The 27070-nt window shown below is 28.1% G+C and overlaps 1 protein-coding gene across 1 annotated transcript; it reads left to right on the plus strand.

Annotated features, from left to right (window-relative positions):
- Positions 1 to 21296: 21296 nt before the first annotated feature.
- LOC125832171 (calmodulin-binding protein 60 A-like) lies at positions 21297 to 26441 on the plus strand. The gene is made up of 8 exons (XM_049511322.1): positions 21297 to 21379; positions 21795 to 21852; positions 23714 to 23757; positions 24260 to 24714; positions 24936 to 25096; positions 25262 to 25468; positions 25603 to 25791; positions 25896 to 26441. The coding sequence occupies exons 1-8, from the start codon at positions 21297 to 21299 to the stop codon at positions 26439 to 26441; spliced, it is 1743 nt and encodes a 580-aa protein (XP_049367279.1).
- The last annotated feature ends 629 nt before the right edge of the window (positions 26442 to 27070 follow it).

The following is a 27070-nucleotide window of genomic DNA, read 5'->3' on the forward strand; positions in this document are numbered from 1 at the left end:
GGAAACTAATTATAAAGTTTACACTTAATCAAGGAACACAACAAAGGCATACAAGATTACTATCAACAACTATTTTTTCATTTTTTATCAAGGCAAAACTCCTTGTGGAGAGCATATGCTATGAACTGCAGCAATAACCACGAACTGGGATTAAAGAAGATAAGAATCTAAGCAACTCATGATATTAAGTTTAAACTAAAACACACTTCTTTATGCTTACGGCCAAATAGTAGCGCAACTTAGATGAAAAGAAAATTTAAACTAACATGAACATAACAAGAAGCAAAAGCTCGAACCAAAAAGGGAAAATAGGAACCTTGAACAGTCCGCAACCCTCAAAGAAAATACCAAAACAAGAGAGCATATGCATTAACCTAGAACAATGTTAACTTTAAGCTATACAAAAGCGTGTTTTCAAACCAAAACTGAAGAGTTTATGAATGACAAAAATAGTAATCATCACGACTACTGAAATCGACTCAAAAATATAACCAAAACATGCTACTAGCAAATTAACTTGCACAATTACTAATCATGCCGAAAAAAACACGAGCAAGGATGTACTATCAAGCTAAAGAAAGTGTTAACAAAAAAAGAAACAGGCGATTTGAGAATAGCACATCTTGGCAAAGAGACCGAGCCAAACTAATAACACTTCTTAGATGAATAAACATGAAAATCAGATTCTTAACGACAGCACAAAATTAAATAATACAAACCCAATAATGTCCAAACGACAAACTCGAGAAGGGAAACATCAAGACGAACTTAGGCAAGAAGAAAAAGAAAACCAACACTAAATAACAAATTAGCAGTACTTTAATCAGTATTACGACTAACTCATAGAGATGACTAAAACACCATCTCAGAACCCAATCACTCGACTACCACACACAAGCCACAAACCGAGGAGAGCAGAAGCATTCAAGAAATAAACTAAAAGAATTGGAATTGGAAGAAGTTTACCTTCTTGTGTGCAGCGAACCGAGACAGACGAGCAGAGGCGACGACCTTCACCACGAGAACTCGGTTATGAACAATGGTCAAGAGATCTGGGCAGAGAAATGAACCCAATAACCAAAAATTCTTGTATCCCCTGCTTTTTGAAGTATATCTTCTTTGTATTTAAACACTAATCCTTAAATATATATATTTTTGCTAAAAAAAAAATCCTCCCCCAAACAGTGATCAAAAAGAGCAATATATAGCTGAAAATTCGGGGAAATCGGGTGAAATTTTGAATTTGAAATCCGAACTCGTATGCCTTTTCGAGGCAACAGTGGGAGGGATGGGAAGTTTTGAAAAAAATCCCTAAAAATGGGGGAAAAGAATGGCCATGGTGATGGTAATTGCAGACGCCTGCTGCTTTCCGGATTTGCTGGGATTTGATCGTTGAATTTCTGGGTTTGTGTGTGTTTCTGGGTTTGCATCACTGAAGAAGAAGAGTAGCAGGGGCGGTGGGTCCTTATATTGGAATTGGGTTGGGTGTTGTATGTATTGTTATATTGTTGGGTTATTTCTTAGTGGGCTGCTGAGTTTCTGAGAAAAATAAGTGGGCTGGGTGATCTGAAAGTGTTTTGGGCTGCTAGAAGTTGAAAAATAAAAGGCCCAAAATAGTCTTGCAATTGATTTTAAAGAGAGGTAAAATAGTGGCTAGATTCACAATAGAAATATAACCGAATGAATTTCAATTGTAGCCAAAATGAACTTAGTCGGTAAATTCGGCCGAAAGTTAGATACGATGAACTTATACAAGTTGATCAATGAGCTTCTTAATCTTAACGAGAAAAAATAATTAACTCAAATATAAACTAAATAATTTAAAATACAAACTATTATATAACTAAACTAATTTATCAAATATTTAATTAAAACAAAATCTTTTTGAGACGATTTTCGAATATTCCTAAAATATACTAATTATATATATAATTATGTAAAACATATATATTATCTAAATATTATAAAAAGTGACCAAGCTAGTAAAAATAACTTGCAAACTAAATTTTATTTCTTTTTTTTTTTTTTTGAAATTTTAGAAAACTAATTATTTTAAATCATTTAAAATTGAAGAAGCTCAGAATGATTAATTTATATTGTGGAGGTCCAAAATTGGATGTCAACAGTATTAACAAATCGTCATCTTTTAATACAACACTAACATTATTTGATTCCAAATTAATGAGCAATGCCTATTTTATCCTCTTTAAATTCTTCTAATTCACCCGCCATAATTCCTTCATGAAGTCGTGAATAAGAGCAGTGTCATCACCCGTATGATTGTCATGATTCTTTCTTTACGGTATATGTTTTTGTTCTTTTTATTAATTTTGACTATCATCACATAACATAATCTTTATTGATAATTTCGTTTGGGTCCACCTTGTGGCCACGAAATACGCCATCTCTTTCTTTAGAAACTTACTTCTCCTTCTAATTTATTATACCTCCGTCCACTTTTAATTGTCATAATTTTTTTTTTTGAGTCAAATTATAAGAATTTTAACTAATATTTTATAATGTATTTTCTCATTATATTAATATGTAAAAAATTACAATTTATAATATTTTTCGTATAATTTTTCAATATCTAATTTTTTTGTGCAATGTAGGCTGTAGATCCTGAGAGGGTGGGGTTAAAAGCAACAAGCTAAGTGACAAGTGTCGGCTTCTATAAGTGCCTAAATTAATGAAGGGACATAGATTCCTTTGACTGTAAAAAAGTAGTAATTTTCACACTTCCCAACCACTTAAAATTTCATAGGAATTAACACCGCGTATCTAAGAGTTTGACATTGTATGCGTACCAAATTTTGAATCCGTTATAACTTAAAACTAATGATACCCAAAACTTTTCATTTAAAAGGAGGATATTATTTTTAATTAATAAGCCTCTTATGACATGATTATTTCAGTGTTTTTCAAAGAAAAATGTGGGATTGGCTTCCCCACTTTATTGTTACAATAACATAAGGGAGGTTATTTTAAGCCGTCAACACGCGTTTTTCTAAGCAATACATAGGAAAAAGAGAGGCACATGCACAATCTAGTACCCTAGCTCCCTCAAAAAAAACATTCTACTGACTACTCCTAGACCCTAGTAGTATATATATATTTCAGTTCATTTGCACTCTACAACGAATTATATCGATTATAGCATTCGTTTTGTTGGTTTCTATTTATCGAAAGAGTAGTTGATGGCGGCACATAACATAGACATGTTTGAACAAGGAAATTCGAGCGAAACAACAAACTCTAATGCTCCTCCTTTTACCAGGTAATAAAATTAAATCATACATCTTCTTTTTTTTTCCACATTATAAACAGATTGTAATTCATCAAATCCCAAATACGTTGTTCATGTAAAATTTGTTTTCAAAATTCATTTTTCGTATAGTAAAAAGGACTATATATCTATAAGCCTCTATTTTGTCTGGTTCAGGAAAATGAAAAACTTATTTATTAGTCGCTACATATCTATCATGTGGGATCATAACTGACAAGTTGTACATGTGATGCATCTGCTTCATAGAAATATTGAATAATATAATTGACGTTGACTTAGTTATTTTTTGGTGTATTATTGGATCTGCATATCTATCTCCTTTAGAGCCATTCTTCCTTTCTGCAGATCCCGGCAGATCTTACTACCAGCTTTGCGGTCGACTTTTCCGGTGAGTTATAAATTCGTTATAAAAAAAATTCATTTCTTTAGCGGATTTGCTTTCTTTTTGGTGTGTTGTACTTCTTACTTTGGCTTTCACATGTTATTACTTGCTTAACTTTGGTCGTATGCTTGTTTTTTCTTTCTTTCACCAATTAAATTTGGTGTAATCTTAATTAGCATAAATGGCCGGTTTGGACTTCAGCTTTGTGCAGCTGGTATAAATACAATTAGCCCGATGTTTCTGTAAATCATTGGCCTGTTTTTCACCCAAAAGTTATGGTCTATTCCAATTTGCTTCATTTGAGATGTCAAGCAAAGTTTATAACAGTTGAGGGCTGGTTCACTTGAAAAATAATAATCATATAATTGTTTATTGGACAAAATGAATGAACTCTTGAACAATTCCCAGATCTAATTAGGGTTTGATTAATGTTAACTATATATATGGCATTTTTTGTTTGGTGGACATATATGTCTATTACAAAGGCCTTTTTTGGTATTCCATCAATCTCTAATTACTTGTCTACTTTTGAATTGACACACTTATTAAGAAAACAATGATTGTCATAGTGAGTTTACCATTTTATCCCTATTAATTATGAAGTGGATGAATTAAAAATTTAAGTTTTTCAAGAAATTTTACTTTTTCAAAGTAATTAATTGAGGATAGAATAGGTAAAAAAATTGTGCTTTCTTGATTTGTCAAAATTGACAAGTAATTAGGGATAATTAAAAAATAAAAAGTGGACAAGTAATTAGGAATATGTGGTTGAAAGCAATTAACTTTTTCTGGAAAACAATATCTATATTTTTGGATACGTACTAGATTTTTTTCTTTGTGGAGAAAAGGGCATCAATTATGTGAAAAACTTAAAAGACAATTAATTGATCGCTTTAGCATTAATCAATTGTAGAAAAAACACCAAAAAGTATATAAGAAAAAGGAAAAGAGGGATCAGACACTGAATGCAAAATCACAAACAGCTAAAAGCTGAAATGGACTGACGCCTTCCTTTCCAAACATTCCTAGGGCAATGCATAATTGAGGATATGAAATTTAAAGTTAGATTTTATTTTATTTTATTAAAATTAAGATGTACATCAAAATTTAAATGTTTAGATCAAAATACACGTATATATTAGTTAAATTTCTTTACCTCAAAATCTGAATATACAAAATATTGTCTTTATTTTAAAAATTAATACGTAAATAAATAATTAAATTAATAAAATATGGTATCGATAAAATATTTTGAAAAATTATATTTCTGTTGATAGTAATGATGTCTAGGTGATAGTTATGGATGTCAATTGGAGATGGTTTTGCCTGGTGTGGTAGTTGTTTATAGTAATTGATGGGGATGATAGTTAATAATAATGGTTAATGGTGACTGATAGAACAGATTAATGGTGATGGTTGATGTGGTAATGGTGGCGGCAATAGACAATTGTAGTGAATTATTGTTAATAGGAGTGGCGAATGATGATGGAGGTTTGCAATATAATGTGATAGCTGATGGAGATGATTGTAGCTAGTGATCGATAATTGTTATGGTAAAGATGGTTAGTGATGATGATTTTAAATGATGGCTAGTGGTGTTGACAACTGTCCATGGATGGTTGTGCATGTGGGATAACGCATGGTAGTTGATAATAGTATGATCTCAGCTGTGGGCTTGATGTTTGCACACAGGCCAAACACACGTAAATGATTCTTTTGGCGACGAGATTTGAAATCAGGACCTATGTTATCATGCATGTTGAATATCTTATCTAAAAGCATAAAGTTATTATAGATAATAAAATTTTAATTACTTAATTATATTATGTCTAAATACACGAAAGCTCAATAGTTCATCAGAACAAATGCATGTATATCAATACCTGACTATTTAATCAACGTTTTATATATCCAGGTGGATGGTGAATTTAACTCTGACTTGGAAGAAATTTTGACTGATCAGAACAGGTGAGAAACAAAGAGCTATTTGGAATGTTTTTCAGAATTATGGTTACCACTGCTTTTCTTTATGTTGCATTATTAGCAGCAGGATTTAAGTTAATTACAATTGATGTGGAATGATTTTTTTCAATATTGGTGTGATTTAACATGTTATTGCAAATTACTTACCATATATTTTAGGCTACTACACAATACGTGTTACACTTGTTAATGCATAGAACTTAATCTCAATTTAATTTTAAGTAATGCATTGATGGTGGAGAAGAAAATTACAATCACATCACTGGTACAATAAACTAAAGTAAAACATTATGTTAAGCATTTAGCATTTAGCATTAATGTCGTATAAAGGAAATGATACTTTTGACGACGAGATTTGAAATGGGGACCTTTGTTCTTAATACTTAATTATATTATGTCAGACCCATAACCAGAGGTCTCTGGTTCAAGTCCTGGGTATGGAGAAAATTCTATTGGGAGCTCCACCCCCGAATAGGCCCTACAGTGCGCGATCCGAAGTTAGTCGGAGCTCCAATGTGGGCTCCGGACACCGGATGAAAAATAAAAATAAAAATTATATTATGTCTAAACACACAATTACAAAAAAACTCATTAGTCCAGAACATGTGTAACCTTTGGACTATTCATTACTCGATTTACTATCCCATAATTTTTTTATTCATTGTAAGGACGAATTTCTCACTTAAAAATAGTGTGGTCTTACTTTGTATTGAAGGAAGGAAAAAGAGTGGCAGAAAAGATGAGAAGATAAAAGATTGGAAGAAAAGATGAGAAGTATTATATTATGTATATATTGAGTTAGTGTAGTGAAAGAGAGAGTTAAGACAAAAGAAAAATATTCCAAGTCTTCAACTATATTCACTATATAAAAGCGAGTATTTATATGCTGAAGGAAGGTGTTTTTTTGTGGAGCTTTAGACCCTTCAACTAATTCGGAGTTGCTTGAGTTACAAACATTGTTGGGATGTTATATCGTGGAGAGAACAAGTCAAGAGTCTACTGCTAGATCGGCGTAGATTATGTCGTGTTGGGCTCGAATCTCCTTAAAGAGCTCGAGATATCCATGTCTCAGCCTAAAGATTTGTCTATTCATTTTTGTCATTTTATTTTCAACTGTACTATATTGTATATGTGGTATATTACACCAATAGTGACATTTCCTTCACGATTTTCTAAAAAAGAAAATGAGTCATACAAATTGAACAGAATAATATTTTTGTGTTATGTAGCATATTAGGAGGTAAATACTTTCAAAAATTCATATTTTAGAGGATAATTAAGACTTCTCATAGTTTACGGGATAAATAGTTTCAAAGATCTATGTTTGAGGGGGGAATTAAAACCTCTTATAATTTAGGTGTGTATATAATAAGCTGTGTCAAATTTAAAAGGCTTTTTAACAATTAACTCTAATACTAATTATCTAAATAATGACGTTTTCATTGACATGGAGAGAAACGACTTAAAAACTGTTATGCAACTTGGAAAGTGCAATGTCAATTACTTCTGCGTGCCTATAATGTATATCAATCATTATTCTGTCAAACAAAAGGAAGAAGACAAATGATAAAAAAATAATGTGGAAATACATACTAAAAGTTAAGGGCTAGCCCACTTGATTGAGGATTAGCATAAAACAACTGGTTTCAATTTGTTAGACATATTTCTCCATTTCAATTTATTTGACATATTTTATTTTTTAATCTATTTTAAAAGGTATGACTCTTTTAAAAAAATATATATATATCATAAATTTATGTCATGTCAATCCGATATTGTTAACATTAATGGGAAATATACATGGATAGATATATGTGATTAATTAGTTGATTTATATCATTTCAATCCAATATTTGCCTTGTCCAACATGTTTTTTAACGAAAATTTCTGCCTTTTTCTCGATAAAAATGACCATATAATGTGCAAAATGCAAAAACTAGTATTACACAATCTTTAGACTTTAGACTTCATACAAATTACATATTATTAGAGTTGTTTCTACATATATTCACACAAATAGTTATTGAGCTGACAAGAGTTATTGGGCCATGAACAAGTAACAAATTCAGGCTAATTTGAGATTTGGATCAAGTAGTGGGTGTGAGAATGGTTCCATCAAAAAGGATAGTAACTAGTGATTCAGAAATTATGCATATTCAAGAAAAATGTATGTCATCTCTTCTTTTAGAGTCGTAGTTTTTCATCCCTATTCTTATTTCTTTCTTAATTACTTGTTATTTTATATTTTCATTATAATTCAGTAGTTTGAATACCGTAATTATAATTCTGAAATTGTAATCACATTCGAATTCGATTAGTTACACTCGACCAAACAGATAAATAGGTCATGTGCAAGACCCGTGGTACTTTTCATGATCATCGGTCCAAGAGTTGACACAAATGGAGGTATCAATGTGCATAAATGTTAAAGGTAATAAGACATTAGGTTAAAAAGCGTGACTCTTTTATATGATGATTAGATGAATATTTTTTATTTTATATGATGATTTAGAAATTGATAAATTATTGAACTTTCTATTTTGCCCCTTGCTCATATCTATACAAAAATATACATAGAATATAGAAATAGTTAGTATTGAAAATTGTTTAAACTTTTAAAGATCATATTAATTGTAATGGTAAATTAAAATGAGAACAATAATTATTAATTCTATCTTGATTTAGTAAATGATCAAGTAATATAAGATAACTATTCTTAATAAGATTTCAAATTTTCATCTAATATGAAACGGAATGAGTATAAGTTAGTAGTAATTTTTTTAATATTTTTTAGAAATAAATAATTTTTGAATGTGATCAAGGTAAAAATATTACTTATTTAGCAACTGAGGGAGTAAATATTTGGACAAATTTTCAATTCGTAGTATTAGTCCTTACATAAAACTGAATTAGTCAACTTGTTAAAGGTTGATTATATAATTTCTACCGATTTTTAAAATCAGCCGATCGACATAGATTTAGTGATAAATAAGCCCCTCTAATGATATAGGCATATCCAATTGTGTCGAATCATCATTTAGAGTGTGATTTCTATACTCTATTATGTATGGTTGTGGCTAAGGACATATCGGATGTCCTTTTTTAATTGACCTACTACAATTAACCAATACACATAATATTGACGTCAAAATTTATATAAATTTATTTTTTTGTAAATTTTTATTTTCCTCCTCACTTTAAACTTTTTTATTTTTTCTCTTTTGTTAGTTTTTTTTATCTTTTCACTTTTAAATATTTTTTAAAAATTATGTATATTTTATAATAATAATAATAATATAAAAGAAAGTGTTCTTTAATTTATTTATTTTATGTTTTCTTTGATTTTCTTCACTTATTTTGATATTCATCCAAACTTAATTTATTTAAATACAAGATATTTAAAATTAAGTTTTTGAAATCTAATAAAAAAACAAAGAAAATAAAATGGATAAACAAAGTCGATGAAATAATGAATGAAAGTAAGAAAATGAAAGAAAAAGAGGGTTAAATATAAGGAAATTATTTTTAAAAAAATTACTCGTATTAACTTAATGACTTTTACCTTTAAGAATCATTCCGCTATACTTATCATTAAGTGAATTTGATATAATAAAATAAAGGAAAAAAGGTTTGATATACTCCTTAACTTTGCCATTTAGAACCGAAACATTTGTTATAAAAGTGGCTCATATATACTCCTATTGTTATACAAATGACTCACATATAACCTTTTTTCTCAAACAAAAGTGAAAAAATTAATTATAATTTAATTTTTTAATTATTTTTTTAAAAATATAATCCATATGGGTATATTTAATCCTCTTCACACATATTTCTTTTTATTTTTTTTGTTTCAATGACTAATTTAAACTATTTATTTTGATGGTCAAATTTATTTATGTTTCAGTAATTTTCTTGTAAAATTAATTATAGACGACTCAGTTATTTTTTTCAAATACAACAATTAAATTACAATATAGCTGTAGACACGTATTTTTGACCGAACTTAAAATTTTACACCATTTTTAGAGCTGAAATATTTTTATAAATATAAATTAAATATTTTGACTTTTCTCTTATTTTATTAAGTTTATTTTAAAAGATTTGAAAACAACAAAAATAGAATTATTTTTTTTTAGGTAAGTTTTATTTTCAATTGTTTAAAAAGAAATAAAAGATTACAAAAAATCTATATTATTTTTTAAATTAAGTTTTTATAAATAAGCTAGTATTATTTAATTGAGTTTATATATATAGCTAGTTGACTTTTTCTTAGAATTTTATTAATTTTAAATAATTAGTTGATATGTTATTATAATTCTTTTAAGAGTAAAGTAAAACTAAAACTAAAAAATAAAAATAAAAATAAAACCTAAATAATCTAACCTCCCATACCCCACCACTCCCATATACTCGCCCTATACTACTATATTCCCACAAAAACTATCAACAACTAACAGACCCCTATACATACACGACTAAAATTAATTAATTAAAAAAAAAGAGGACTCCTATATATATCACAATACATCACCATCATAAAGCTTCATCAGTTATACGGAATAACAGTACACACAAAAAAAGAAGCAATACACTTTAAGTCAGAAAGATTTTTTTTCGTGGATTCAAGTTCGTGGCTCCTTAAAGTTAATTATAATTAACTTTGGAAATCAGTAGATTATAGCGGTTTCTTTTATTGGAATTAAGTTTTACGAAAAGGTAATTCTAATTCCTTATATAGTTCAATGAAATAATTGTTCTGAATTCGATTATGATGTTATGTAGTCCTTAAAATTACATGTATTGTTATATGCCACTATTTTATGACGCATATCATATTGTTGATTGCATGAATTGCTACTGTTTAAATTTGCTCATCGAATTATTTTTACACCTGATGTTAATTTAATCAACTAATTTGATCTAAAGATGGTTGTTGTTTACTCCTAGTTTTATTTCAACACGTTTATGTACATTTATTTGATGCTACAAATTGACAACTTCGTTTATGACTTTAATTTAATTACATGTAAATTGGTTGGAGATTCTGTATTAGTTATCATTTAGAGTTTCTGGAGTTTAATAAATAAATAATATTGTCATACTTATGGAGACAATTAATTATTAGAATAATTTTTATCGTATCCGAAATATTAAAAATGGAGGAGATGAACATTAGTTCATTTGAGTGAGTCATTAATTCATCAACGTGAGATAGTTCTTTTATTAGTAATTTCACACTATCATCATTTGGTGAAGAAAAATTATTATATCACTACGTATATTATTTTCTCTCAATTAGTTTAAAGGGAAAAAATTAATTAAAAAATAATATATAGAATAAAAAAAAATAAAACGTGAGCAAAAAAATAAATAAATATATAATAATAAAAGAAAAAATAGTGTAGAATAGAGAAAAAAGAAGATAAAAAAAAAGAAGAAGAGGAACGGATTGTAAAAAAAAAAAAGAGTAAAAAATAAAAATAAAAATAAAAATAAATAAACATCTATTATAAAAAAGGCAGAAACAAAAGATGAAATTGAATAAAAAGTAATAATAGTAAAAATTAAAGAATAGGTAAAATAAAAAAGGGAAAACAAAACTTAACCAAAAATTATTTAAATGGAAAAAAAGAAGAGAAACATTTTGTTAGACAAAAATAAAAAAAAATAAAAAAAAAAGTAAGAAGAAGAAGAAACAGAATGTTAAAAAAAAAAAAAAAAAAGAAAGTAAAAGCTACAAAAAATAACGTGCAAAAAAAAAGAAGAAGAAAATAAGAAAAAAAATTCCAAGAAATTGGTCTTAACCTCTTTAACATTTTCTTTTTCTAAAATTAATCCTAAATTCCGTAGAAGTTTACCTCCTATTATAATTCAAATATCGACTCCCAGTTAAACAACAATACTAAAATTCTCCGGACTCTAAAAAATCTAAACAAGACAGTTACAATAAATCAAAGAAGGTGGACATAAGTAAATGTATAGCTAATAAATATACTATATCCAAAAACTAAGTCAAGCCAAGATATAAGTCAATGAAGCAACTGTGCTAGAAACACGGGACTCGAGGGGTGCCTTACACCTTCCCCTTGGTCAATAGAATTTTTTATCCAGACTTCTAGTTCGCAGACCATTAAAAATTAGAGTCAACTTCCTTTTGATTAGGGGTAAAAATTAGGTGACTTGGAACACCAAAACTCAATTCCAAGTGACGACTCTGAAATAAAATAATCCCTTTTCAAATGTCACTTTAATTGGAGAAACTCTATTTTTCAAACACCTCATTTGGAGAAAATAAGGGTGTGACAATAGCCGAAAACATAGTTTTTAATTATAATTTAGTCACAAAAAAATAGTTTTAATTTTTTTCCTTTACACTAAAGAATGAAAGAAAATATGAATAAAAACTCAAATAATTACAATAAAAAAAGTCGATAAACAATTTATCTATGAGAAAGATTAAAATATACTTTAAACTTTATTAGAAGGTTCATATAAACCTCTACATGATTATTTTTTAAAAAAAGTCAAAAATATAAATTTAAAACTATTATTTTCACTTCCATTAAATGAAGAATATATGTGAGTTGTTTGTATAACGATAAGAATTATATGAGCCAGAGCATATTAACTTTAAATGAAAAAATTAATGATATATGAGACCCTTTATTACTTTTAGGGATAAGGGTTTGAAAAATATCCCAACTTTGGTCGAATTGGTTATTGCGATACTAAACTTTCATGAGGACCTATTACCTCCCTAAACTATTTAATACCGTATTTTAAACATATATATTTGCCCACATGGACATAAAAAATAATTGCAAAATTATAAATAGTAATGTGTCCACGTAGACACATATATACCTTTAAAATACATTATTAAATAGTTCAGGGGGTAAAAATACGATATTAAATAGTCTATGGAGGTAATAGGTTCTCATGAAAATTTAGTATCGCAACAGCAAATCCGACCAAAATTAGGATATTTTTCAGACTCTTATCCCTTACTTTTATATCATATAAAAACATGGACCACGTATAAACAACCTTTTTCAAAACATAAATGCTTCTTCTTACTTTATTTCTCCAAAAATTTCTTATTAAAAAATAAAAAACTCTTCAAAGATTCTTTAATACTAAAAATTCTTCTTACCAATGCATTAGCTGTCACCTACTAATTTTTTCTTGGAGGACAACTGTGTGTCGGTGTTAATTGGAGAACGTAGTTGTTGATTTTTCCAGGTAGTATAGAATTTGAACCCTTTTTATTGTACTCGTGTCGTCCAATTTTATTTGTCAATTAAATTCGTGCTTTGTAAGGAGAAATAAACTATATCACCCATTTTTTTATGAAATAATTTTTACTTCATTTAAAAATTAATTTTGATGAAAAATTCAAATTACACCTCCATGTTTAGAATTTCAAATAAAATGTTGTTTTTTCTTATTTGTGAAAAAAATATAACAAACACAACTCTGATTTTAAAAATTTCTAGTAAAATGAAAAAAAAAAAATTCTAATTATATATGGCCAAATCCCCACCAAATTCATGATTTATTTTTCATTCTTTCTAATATTCGAATATTAAAATCATCAAAAAATATAATCAATTTTATTTTCAATATTTCTTTCAAACGTATAATTTAAATAGAAGAAATTAATACATAAAAGTCTTTTTCAAAATTTAAGTTTTTAAATTCTAAATCAAAAGTTACATAAAACATTATCTATATTTTGTTTTAAGTAAATATCAAAAAATATGTATAAAAATAGCTTGTTAGTAGACCTTTGACTATATATTTCTTCACTAAGTTATCTATTTATTTAATTAGTCTTTGCTACTCAAGAAATAATTAAATGAAAATATGATATCAGGAAATTTCTTTAAAAACACATCGCATTGAATATTCACAATTAATATAGGTTAGAATATAAACACAAAAATAAGTTCCATCCGTTTTTCTACTAAATTAAATAATGTTGATGTTCATTTGGTGAGTAGGTATAAATATAATGGTATTCAATTTTTTTAATCAAGTTATGAAGTTTTTTTAAATTTTCAAGATTCTTAAATGCATAAAGTAATACTAAAAAGAAAATAATATGTTTAATCTATTTGAGAATTTATAGAAAAAGCTAATGGGCAAGATATATTTATCGCTTAATTTTTTTCCTTTCAAAGACAATAGAAACATTAAATATCTTAATGAGTATGGAGCAATGAAAAAACATTTAAGTCTTACAAAATATAACTATTCTAACAATTCTTATAATTATACCACTTAAATACCATGAAGGCATGAACTAAGGAAATTCATATGCATGAAATTCTATATCTTTTTTTTTTTATCTCAATTGAATTTTATATCGAACTATAATTCTTTTAGATATTTAATTAGTTGAAATGTGAGTGTCATATATTTGTGGTGATTTTTTTTCTTTTTCTTGTGTATATATTTTTTTATTTCTAATAATTAATTTTCTTAAGAACTATTAGTAAATGTACTATATTGAATTAAGGAAATTATTTGCAGGCAAACGATAAAATTTATAGGTAGATATATCAAGTATTTTTCTTTTGGATATTTTTTGTGATGATATCATCTAATTTTTAAGAATTTAATTCAGAATTTTCAATCATTAAAATATATATATATATATAAATTAAATTATTTCTACAATTATATATTATAATAAAGCTAAAAATGCATAACAACTTAATTTTTCCTTTGTGTCACTACATGATATTTTGATTTATACTATACTAAAGCAAAAAATGTATAACAACTGAACTTCTTTGATTATTATACAAAGAGGTCAATGAATATTGGAATGAAATTATACTAAAAATAAATATTATGAATAAAATATATAAAGAAGACAAAATATATCAAAAGATGTGAAGGTAGGCATACAAGTATCAATACATTTATTTTTGTGAAGATAAATACAATTAGATATAACATTTTAACTTTTCAAGAATGAAAAGATGTAGTAAAACAAAACTAAAAAGAGTAACAATATAAGTGAGAAAATAGACAAGAAATGTAGAGGTTAAGAGAGAATTTTCTTGTTCTTCCAAGTATATTCAAGTGTTTTCTAAATCTTCAAGTGCATAACACATCCTCAAGACCTCTATTTATATTGTTATAAGAGGCATACAAAAAGATAGCAATAAACATGATATTAATTATTGAGAATGTGGGGAAGATTAAAGGGTGTGGAAGATAAATGAGGAGATGGTGGAGGTGTGAGTATTATTACACATAATGGTGAAACTATATCTTGAAGTTATGGACATCCACATTAATCAACAAAACATTAATTATAAACAAATAATAATTATATTAAAAATGAGGAGAAAAATAAAAAAATGAGGAAAAAAATAAATAGGAATGGAGGTCATAGAGAGGTGCCACATCTCCTCATCTATGTTTTTCCTTTATATGTATATATGATTGTCATGTTGTGTTTTACAAGTGAATTTGATTAATTTTTAAAGTTAAATTAAATTACATTAATTTGATATTTTAAACAAAAAATTTAGATATTCAAAAACTACACGAAGACATACTATAAAATTGCATTTTTTCGCATATCAATGTGATGAAAAAAATACATCTTAAAATGTTAGTCAAAATTTTTATAGTTTGAATTTTTAATAGAAAATTATGACAATTAAAAATTGACGGAGGTAATATTATTTATCATATCTTGCTTCTAGAAAGTCTATTTGATTATTTTTTAAGGTTAAATTAAATAGACCAATTCAATAGTTTTATAAAAATAATTTAAATGTTTAAAAACTATCTAAAAAGCACGATAAATAATAATATATATTTATTAAAAAATGATGAAAAATATATTTTACTTTGATGGTCAATAATCACCGTAATATAACGCTCGATAAGCGAAATTGACAGTGACAATAAATTTGAGACTGTACAGTAATACTCATATGATTGCAAAATCTCTTTTCATACTTATCTTTTAAAAAATAATATTTTAACTCTGATAAATATGTAGTTAAAAATTTATTTAAACATACTAATTTATAAATTGCTTAATTGGAGGTTATATTAATATTAATAATAAATACAAGACTAGCACTAATGTGTGAATCTATTGGGTTATTATTGGCTAAGATGGACACATATAGGCTATATGATTCTTGTGATTTCTATAATTCGTTGATGTCAACTATCACTATGTCTAAAGTATTTTAAGTATTTTAAGTTTTGATTGTCGTTATTAAATTATATTAAAAAATTAGTTTAATATATAGATATTTTTAAAACATAATTAATCAAATTGATCAATAAGAGATCATGCAGTTTTAAATTGAAGAAAGCTCTATTAAGTAAATAATATAACTGTAAATTATATTTTCGTTAAATTATAATAATAATAATAATAATAATAATAATAATAAATACATAACATATGGAGTAGTTATTTTTATTATATAACTTTTCCTTATGTTAGTTATGTATATTTAGGCGATGTGGCCAAACTGATTGTTGGCCAAAAAGAGTCTTCTATATATAGACTTTTGCACTTGTGGTCATATAAAACTAATCCAAAAGATTTGTCGCTACGTAGACTTTTTATATTTGTCGTAATATAAAGGTGAGAATATCTTTAATCCAATATTAAATTTTATAGTACTAAATTTTAATTTGATGTTAAATTTAGCGTTTTGGAACTCCAACTCTATATCATTTTTTATACTATTTTAGCGTTTGAATAATGTTACACTAAATTTAGTGTGACATTATTTATCAACCAAATCACTTTTCAAATAGTATTCTATTATTATCTTATCTTGTATACTAGAAATTGCATATTTTTAATGAAATCTCAAGTGTACTTATCTATTTTTCTGTGTAATGTTTCTACAACATTAATTTTAGAACTTAAAGTTGATGTGTATAAATAAGTATATTCATATATATATATATATATGATTTTAATATAATATTAAATTAAATTTAATATAAATTTAAGTAATGTATTGAGTTTGAAAGTTGACCATTTATGTAAAAATTAAAATAAAGTTTACGTTTAATATTTATTTAAGTATATTTCATCAATAATTCACTTTTATTTATATTATCTATTAATATAATATATAATATTAGTTAGCAACGTATATTATTTAAAAAATTATGGTACATAATAATTTTATATTAAAACTATTATACAAGAAAGAAAAGAATATGAATTGTTGGGTGAATATGTGAAAATAGAAGAAATGATTTGTTTTATGAAATAAGAAGATATAAATGAAATAAAAATAATAATAAAACATTAAAGAAAGAGAAAAATATAAAGAAAATACATTTTTAGTGTAAAATTTAGCGTAGTAAATTGAAGTTGATTAAGTATTATTTATTTTGGAAAGTGCTAACTAGCCAGAAAATTTAGCCAGAAAACTAAAAAAACTATACTATATTTTTTTTATTTTAAAATAAACTGATCTTTTTTCCATTTTTTAGTTAAAAGGTATTAAGATTAAAAGGGTAAAAATATTTTAAAAGGTAAAATAACATAAATAAAATGCCATTCTGCTAAATTCTATCGAAATTTTCTGGTCAAATTTTTTTTCCATTTATTTTTAATAAAAACGTGTACAAATAAAAATACGAGAAAGTAATACTGACATCATTTTAGTGTAAATTTCGGTGTTGTGAATTAGAGATTCCCAGCCAAATAAGACATAAAAGTAGCTTTCTTTATTGTTTCAAGTATAGTGCATTATTTACGAGGTAATTACTTTAGCCAATCATATGATTTGTCATCAAAATAATGTTTTCATTAAGACGATCATATCAAATCAACAATAATTCACAAACCTTGATTGATGGTTCTTTTTCAATCAAGAATGGACGCTTCCCAGTCATTTTTTTCCCGCGCACTTATAGTTTTTTTTATTTTTTATTTATAGTTCTAGTGATTTTGCAGAAAAACAATTTCAACCTACTTTAGTTTTTCTTCTTTTATTCCTTACCATCTTAATTAGAGTGAACCGTGAAAAATTACATTATATGTAGAGATTAAATTTTGGTTTAATAAATATATATATACAAATATTGACATTTTTTGATATATGTTAAATGTTTAGTCTAGTGATTAATGTGTTGTGAAAATTTCTAAATTATGAGAGGTCGTTTTATAGTTGGTTATAGTTATAACGTATTAATAATATAAAGATTAGTTATAAATGAATTTATATATATGGTTTTAGGCAGAGATATAGATTATACATATATTATATACATGTATTATACTCCCTTCAATTCAAAAAGAGTGACCTAGTTTGACTTGATACAGAATTTTAGAAAATAAAAAAGACTTTTGAATCTTGTGGTCCTAAATTAAAGTTATGTCAAATGTATTAAATTGCCCTTCAATCTTGTGGCTTTAAACATGCCAGGTGTAAAGCTGAAATTAAAATGTTACAAAAAAAGAAAAGGGGTCATTCTTTTTTAAGTAGACTAAAAAGGAAAGGAAGTCATTCTTCTTTAAACGGAGGAAGTATTAGTTATACCACGTGGCACACTGTAAGCTTATCGAATAAGACAATAGCCGCAAAGTTAGACTTTCAACTCCTAGTAGTTTTTGTTGGGAATTATTTCTCCGTACCTTTGTGTTTATTTATGACTATCAATGAGCTTAAAACTATGGTTTTATTATAGAGCAACTATTACGTATAACAAACGAGAAAATAATCAAAATGATCTTTCATCTAGGGGTTGAATTATGTTGGTCCTTTATATATGTCACCTTATCCAAATAGTCTTTAATATATATAAAAAGAGTATCATTTTGATCCATAGCCTTATAAAAAAAAAAAAACTGTTAAATTTAACGGTTGGTCCCACACTTGGTGAATCCTTTCTTCCACCCTCTTTCTTCTGTCATTTCTTCTTCTCTATCTTCTTTCTTCCACCATTTTTTCTCCAATTTTCAATTGATTTATTTTTTTATTCACTGTCAAAATCCTCTCTTACGTACAAAAATTTCTCCAAATTTCAAAAAATGTTTGTAAATTCAAAAACCATTTCAACAAATCCAATTATGCAGAACCCCCATATCAAAATGTTGTAAGTAACAATGTCACTGTCGTTCTCTCTAAGTAATTCAAACACTTTTTTCCGTCTCCCAACGTTGCAAAGCGAATGCACGATTATATCTTTTAAAATTACAAAAATAAAAACTAAACGGACAGAGATGGAAAATAAAAATTTACTAACATTTTTTTTAATGTAAGAGAGGATTTTGGCTGTGAATAGAAGAATAAATCAATTGGAAATTGGAGAAAAAATGGTGGAAGAAAGAAATGGAGAAGAAGAAATGGCAGAAGAAAGAGGGAGGAAGAAAGGATCCAACTAGTGTGGGACCCACAGTTAAGTTTAACAACTTTTTTATTTTTTTAGTTAGTTTTTAGGGCTAAGGATCGAAATGATACTATTTTTATATACATTAAGGACTATTTGAATAAGATGATATATATATAAAGGACCAAAATAATTCAACCCCTATAGATGAAGGACCATTTTGATCATTTTCTCTAGAAAAAACATAAAAATTATATATGTATATTTGTATGTTATAGCTATAGTTTGCATAAATGCGCTTTGCTATGGAGCTTTTGATTTGTACAATTCGCTAGAAACATCCAATTTTATACAAATTGTTCAATTTTATATAAATTCATTTATATATTGTAATTTGTATATAAGATCTGTATTTGTATAATTATAAATCTATATGACAAAAATATATGTATTTATATTTGTATATACACTTTTCTCTCGCTTTATACAAAACACAAACACATTTTATACATTTTATACCGAAATGTATAAAATGGCTAACTGTATACCGAATCAGATGACAAAAAGTAGATGTTTGCTGCAAATTACAATTAAAATAAACTATGACTATATCATTTAATTTGAATTATAATTTGTTATTTCATACAATTTTTCCATAAAAGCGTAAGAGATAATTTCTAAATTAGAAATTTTAACATAATATTTGATAATAGATTTTAGAAATAATTTTAAAATTTTCTTTTTTAAAATATTTTTAATCAAATTTTAAAAATCTAAATAATCAAATATTTTATGTTGTCAACTTCTATTCATACCACTTCAAATTTATTCAAGTATGCATGCCTAAGCACAATATGAAAAAAAATCAAGTTTTCAAATTTCAACATGAAAATCTACATGGCCTAATGTAAATTAACTTATTACCTTTAATTTATTTTGACTTTAAAATAAATACTAAAAAACATTTTTTTATTTTATCCAGCCAAACACTATCTATCTCTTTTCGTCTCAACGTTCCTATTACTTACGATTTTTTTGATATTACGAAAATTTGACAAAATAAATTACTCCTTTTGTTTCATTTTTTTTCTTCTATCCTGTTTTTTTAAAACCCAAGAAGTAGCTAGCATAAGGCAAATACTTATGTTTTTTACTTTAATCAATTATGAATTTCATCAAATAACGTTAGTCTTTGTTTAACTACATAAGCTAGACTGTTTACGTGTCCCTCTAATTCCTGACAAAATGATTAGACTTTCTGCATAGATTTGGGAGTAGATACTAATCTAAAAAAGTGTTAATCTATGTTATGTACTGCAGAAGAGTAGAGTATAAACGTGCAGCCGCAACCAAAGAGTAGAGTACTATAAATGTGCAGCCGCAAAAATAAACTAACTTATTGGTATCTGTTATAAATATCTGCCCTTTTTCTTTGCTGAGAGAAATATAAATGTGTCACATTGATTGAATTTCATGTCATCAAAAGAAACAGGTGCATATTTAAGCAAAACGTAAGAGAATTGAGATGAATGATAAACTGTGTGGTGTTATTGTGCATTTTAATATTAGAAATTAAAATATTAAATGCATGATAATTAATAAGCATAAAGTGGAGAAAATAGTTCTTTATAACTCATGCAGTTATAATGATAGTATATATGTTCTTTTCATTATCTTCTGCGGGTTGCCCCATCACTCCTTAAATGACAATTCACATTTTTTTATATTTATGTGGAAGAAATACTACATCTATATAAAGAATATTTTCTTCATTGTGTTGAAAAATGAAAAAAAATGCAGTGAATGAGAAATTTCTTTACTATTGTGTTTATATTTTAAATTAAATTAACATAGTAGGGTCATGACAAACCTCCACACACCTAGTCTCACAACCTATTCGTGATGGCTTATTATTAAAAATAAAATAAACTGTAGTGACAGAGAGAGTTAAAAAGAGGAAAAATACTCTAAATCTTCAACTAATTCACTATTTAAAATAGAGTAACTTTATATTTTTATTCTTTTAGTGAAATTTTGAACTCTTCAACTAATCTAGAGTCATTTGAGTTATACAATGTTATTAAATTATTTTATCGAAAATTATGTTGCAGTGAACTTAACATGATCTATAATTAAGATTCGGTATGGATTTTATATTAGCCATCAATAGACGCGTCTTCGTAAGCAACACATAGGCAGAATACAAGAGAAGTAGTAGTATATATAATTCAATTCAGGTTCCATACACACTCATTAATTCATTTTGTTGTTTCTATTTATAAAAAAAAAAAAAAAGTAGTGATGGCGGCACATAACATAGGCGCGTTCGAAGAAGGAAGCACGAGCTCACATACTGAAACAACAAACCCTAATACTCCAACTTTAATTACGAGGTACTAATAGATTTTATAAGCCTTCAAAGTTCTTTGTAGTGATCATCAGCGTTGTATTGAAGTCAGATCTAGCCCCCCTCTACTCCTTTTTAGCTAAAAAGAAAATTACGAGATAATAATAAAATGAACACATTTATCTTTTTTTCCACATTATAAAAACACACAATAAAATAGTACTTTCTTGGTGTTCATTGAATCTGAATACGTTATTAGTTTCAAAATTGTTTTTTTCGTATAATTAAATGTAGTTTTTTTGCATCGTGCGGTAAAACGATGGAAAAACTTATTATTCAGTCGCTATTTATGATGTGTGAGCATAAGTTACAAGTTGGTATATACTGAACATCGTTTTGACTTACTCATTTTCTGAATCTCCATATATAATTAGGGATGTTAGTGTATCTCCCTGCAAGATCCGGCGGATTGTGGTTGCCTTTCTACTAGCTTTGTGGTCGACTTTTTCAGTGAGTTCATATTTTTTTTATACATTTAATTGTTTTATTTATAAATTGTTACTATGTATTTGCTTTCTTTTTGGTTAATTTAATTGTTACTATATATGACGTAGTTGTTTTTATGAACTCTTACCTCATTTGGAGACCAAATCCCAGATCTAAGGGTTTATTTACTTTATTGACTTTAATTATGTAACTATATATATATCATATATGGTGGAGTATCTTTTTGAAGAAAAGGGCATCAATTATACGTAACTTTTAAAAAATAATTAATCGTTTCAACATTCTATTTTAGAAGAAGCCCCAAAAAGTATATGAAAAAGGAGAGGACACTAATTACTACAAAAAGGATATTTGGTGACTGACTGAATTGAATGGAGAAAAGATAGATTAGACACTGAATTTGATTGAAATAGACCGTCCGTTCCTTTCCAAATATTTTATTTCCGATGAGCTTGTTGGATTTTATACTATTTTTGGATTTTCTTCTATTAAAATACGATAATTTCACGTTCTAGACAAATTAAGATAAGTGGATATTAAGATGTTCATCAAAATTAATTGAGGATAAACTGTTTTTATTAGTATTATTATGATTAAAATGAATTAACATTAAGATGTTCATGTTTGGATAAAAAATACATGTTTGATGATGTATTAAGAAAATATTAATTAATTTTTTCCCCACCAAAATCTGACTATACAAAATATTGTCTTTATTTAAAAATTGATAAATAGAAAAGTTCAACAAATAATTAAATCAATCAAATATTATATCAATAAAATATTTTAAAAATATGTCCATTGGTAATGATGATGTCTAGGTGATAGTTATGGATGTCAATTGGAGATGGTTTTGCCCGGTAGTGGGAAATGATGATGACGGTTGACAATATATTTTGATAGAAGATGGAGATGATGGTATATAATAATTGATGATTGTTATAATAATAATAGCTACTTGGCTAGTGATAATGAGTTTAAATAGTTGCTAGTGATATTGACGATTGATTGTTGTAATTATAAATACCAACGATAATACTCCCTCCGTCCCTATTTACTTGTCCATATTTCCTTTTTTAGTTGTCCCTATTTAGTTGTCCATTTTGACAAATCAAGAAAGGACAACAAAGTTTTTCCTATTATACCCTTATTTACACTTCTTGAAAATTGTAAAAGTGTATGTTGTTTCCCTCCAATTTATTTCACTTTAATTCAAATAAGTGATTGTAATTTTGAAGTTAAAAGTTGTCATAAGGGTAAAATTGTAACTTCACTATGCTAATCATTGTTGCCTTAATCTGTGTGCCATTTCTAAAGTGGACAACTAAAAAGGGACGGAGGGAGTAGTAACTAAGTATGCTGGTTGTGCGTGTGAGATAATGCATGGTAGTTGATAATAGTGCACGATGACGACAAAGTTGAAAGAATAATAATGAACTATCATCTTTGCAAATATTTTAAATTAGAAGTCTTTGGACGGAGCGGCAACAATTAGTAAGGAAAGTGAATTGTTCAAAAATTGTAGGAGAGTCTTTATGAAGTCCTCGATTGAAGATATTCACTTGGCTTCATGTAGTTCAATAATTTGCCTAGACCCAAAAAGATCAAAGACAAAAGGCTAGATTTTACTCTTTCTAACATCAAAAAATTTTCTAGTCGGCGACGAGATTTGAAATCGGACCTATGTTCTATTATGCATGTTTAAGTGTAATTATATATCATCTAAAAGCATTAAATTATTTAAAGATAATACATTTTTAATTACTTAATTATATTACGTTTAAATACAGAAAAACTCATTGATTATGAACAAATACATATATATCAATACCTGACTATTTAATCTAACATTTTATATATCCAGGTGGAGCATGAATGTAACTCTGACTTGGAAACTGATCATAACAGGTGAGAAACAAAGAGCTATTAAGAATGTTTCTTAGAATCATGGTTACCACGGCTTCTAATAGGATTTAAGTTATATATACTTAATGTGTAGGAATTTTTACATTATTGGAGTGCAAAATTACTTGCCATATATTTTAAGTTACTAATCAATACTTGTTACACTGTGGATGCATAGAATTTAATCTCAATATAATTTTGATTAATGCATTGATGGAGGAGAAGCAAAATTACAAATCACATCACTTGTACAATAATTAAAGTAAAACATTATGTTAAGCATAACTTAGTGTAATTTGTTTTTCATAAACAACTACTCCATTTTCACAAATTAAGTAGGATAACGTCTGTGTACATGTTGCGCTGGTTTTGTTGTTGTAGTTATTTTAACTGATATAATTAAAATAGTACTTAACTTAAACCCTTAAACTTACGGTACTGCCTCTATAATTTCATGTTGTATCTGAGATTAAGCTATATTCAACATTGTACACATATAAAACAGGATCAATTCCCAGAAGAAACTCGATCCTTGTGAATCGAGATGTTTACGTTTAAAGTTCTCACACGAGGTTGCCCCAATGGTATTTACTGGAGAGTGTATTTTTCCCAATGGAACCAAATTGGAATTGGTTGATGCTGTTACTGGGCAACAAGTGCGACATGGGCCTCCAGCCTCAGCACAAGTTGAAATATTTGTACTTAATGACGAAAATTGGACAATTGAAGAACTAAAGAATCATATAGTGATGCAAAAAGGAGGTGGAACATCAAGGCGCGACAAAAATCCATATCTGAGGTTGGAAGGAGGCGTTGTTTCTGTTAATGAAATTAAATTCAAATACACTCCAAAGCATATGAAGAAGTGGAACGCGGTAAAGCTAGGAGCAAGGGTTGTCGATCAACCTGAAGTGATAGAGGCCGTGACAGGACCCTTTACTGTCAAGGATAAACGTTCAAGTGAGTATTATATTTCTACTTAATTAATTACCTTTAATAAACTAAATAGTGAGTCAATTTGAGTTATGGTTTTCACAGAAAGCAAGAAGCGGTACCCTCCATCTCCAACGGATGATGTATGGAGATTAGAGCATATTTCCCCAGACCCATATAGTGACATTTCATTGGATATGTTTTTGTAGCTTTAATAAACGAAACAATGAGTCTATTTGTTTTCACAGAAAGCAAGAAGCGGTACCCTCCATCACCAACGGATGATGTATGGAGACTAGAGCATATTTACAAAAAAGGTGCTTTCCATAAGCGGTTGACTGAAAACGGAATAAAAACAGTGGAGGATTTCCTAATTGAACTCCAAAACAATCGTCAGAGACTACGCCATGTAAGAAGTTACTAATTCTATCCAAGTACCTAAGTACTATTTTGCAAAATTTATACTTGCGCAACAATCAGGCCAATATACTGATTATATTTGTCCATGTTTTGCCTTAACTTTTTTCTCGTTTCAGTAAGAAGCCATACATCTGAATTTTTATCTATCGTGTAGATCCTTGGCAAAAGCATGTCTGAAAATTATTGGATAAAAGCTACAACGCATGCTAAAACTTGCAATCTTGATGGAAGAAAATACTTGTACCATCATTTTGAGATGGAACAAAAATTTACGGTGGTGTTTAATGTTGCTGGTCAGGTGATGTGGTTGGACTCAGGGTGTGGTTTACATCATTTCAAAATGCTTTCTGAATCTCAGAAGGTATATATATTTATTGATTGATTATGAAAAAACTATTCAGAATAGTGGACTATTTTGAGCCTTTTCCCATTGATTGTCATGAATATGTTTGTCCATTTCTAGTTCCCTGCTTCAATTTTTGGATTGACAAACAGGTGTACGCACGCAACTTAGTGGAAACTGCATTTACAAACTGGGAAAATGTCGAAAAATCTAATAACGAGATGCCTTTCATGGATCACTTATCACCCTCTCTGGAGCTAGGATGCATGAGCAGATCATGTAACTTGGGGAATTTGGTCACGGTTGACGAATGCCAGTCTTTAGAGTTTCAAAATACTTGCGTGAGTACTACTTCAATTTCTCACCAAATGTTAGTATTTGCTTACCACACTACTAATACGAGCTTTGAAAATCTCTCTGAACTATTTCGTCACATTTGATTCAGGGAACGACTGAAAGTAACTGGTGGATAGACAGTGTTGAATGTTCTACTTCTTATGCATTTGCTGACCGGCAATACGAGTCAGATCATGAGATGTCTCTTGCTATAACGTCTCCTGGCCATTCAGGTTGGGGGTATCTAAATTCCCCCAACGATATCACATCTGCAGTGCCTATATCAGATCAATCAGGAGATTGGGAGGAATTTATACAATTTCTTAGTTCTGATGAAATTGAATTTGAGGATGAGCTTGGCCAAGCCAACAATTCTGTTGCTGAAACAAGTTCCACACAATTACAACATGGTGATCATTTGCAAAACTTGAAGGATTCTAAACATGTTTGCACAAATGCTAATCAGCAGAGCCAAATGAACAGAGTCTCATTGGTTCCAGTGGGCTCGACGTGTAAAGGCAAGTCTAAGAAGGGCTGGACCAAGATATGTAGCATACTGAAATGGTACTTATCGCTGAAGAGGTTTGTTAAACTTAAAAAGCTCCGTATGACCAAGAAGCGCAAATTAATTTTCCAAGATAAGCCACATGAGTGAAACTGAGAATAAAAAACACTAGCTAGCTCTGTCCGATTTAGCTGTGGCGGAAAACGATCAACAGACAACGCCAACATGTGAAGCTAGGACGTGGATGAATAATTTTGTGTGTGACTTTTATGAATATCTTGACGTCATGTTTCACGAATTTGAGAACTTATTGAAACTACTTTTGCACCGTTAGACATGCTTTACAGTTGCACTATATATGGTATCAGCTTTCGAAAAGGAAGTTCTAAACCAAACTATACAAAAAGCTAACAAGCGTCGGTCAAGATAGTGTTAGGAATGAAAATTTGTAACCTTAGTGAAGAAGTTAGCAAGCATGTGAGAAATTGTTTAGTAAACCAGTAAGAATAGATGAACAAAAATTAATTAATAGAACTAAAATCTGTAAAAAAAAACGTACCACAATCTGGAAAAACAGAATCAGGAAAAAGATCAATCCCACTGAATGCACAGTGTCCCCTTAAGGAAATTATTCCCCTCTAGTATCCGAGGTTTGATTTGGAATATGTCCTCCCAGGATAGAATGATCTCAATCACCAGTGTATTGATACCCAAAACTCTGGTGTCAGCGAACCACTCAACAACAGTAAAGTACACGAAGAAATTTTATGCAGAAGAAG

Source organism: Solanum verrucosum, unplaced genomic scaffold (assembly GCF_900185275.1).
Source record: "Solanum verrucosum unplaced genomic scaffold, falcon-dt-bn FXZP01000009.1, whole genome shotgun sequence".
In the NCBI taxonomy this organism is placed as follows: Eukaryota; Viridiplantae; Streptophyta; class Magnoliopsida; order Solanales; family Solanaceae; genus Solanum; species Solanum verrucosum.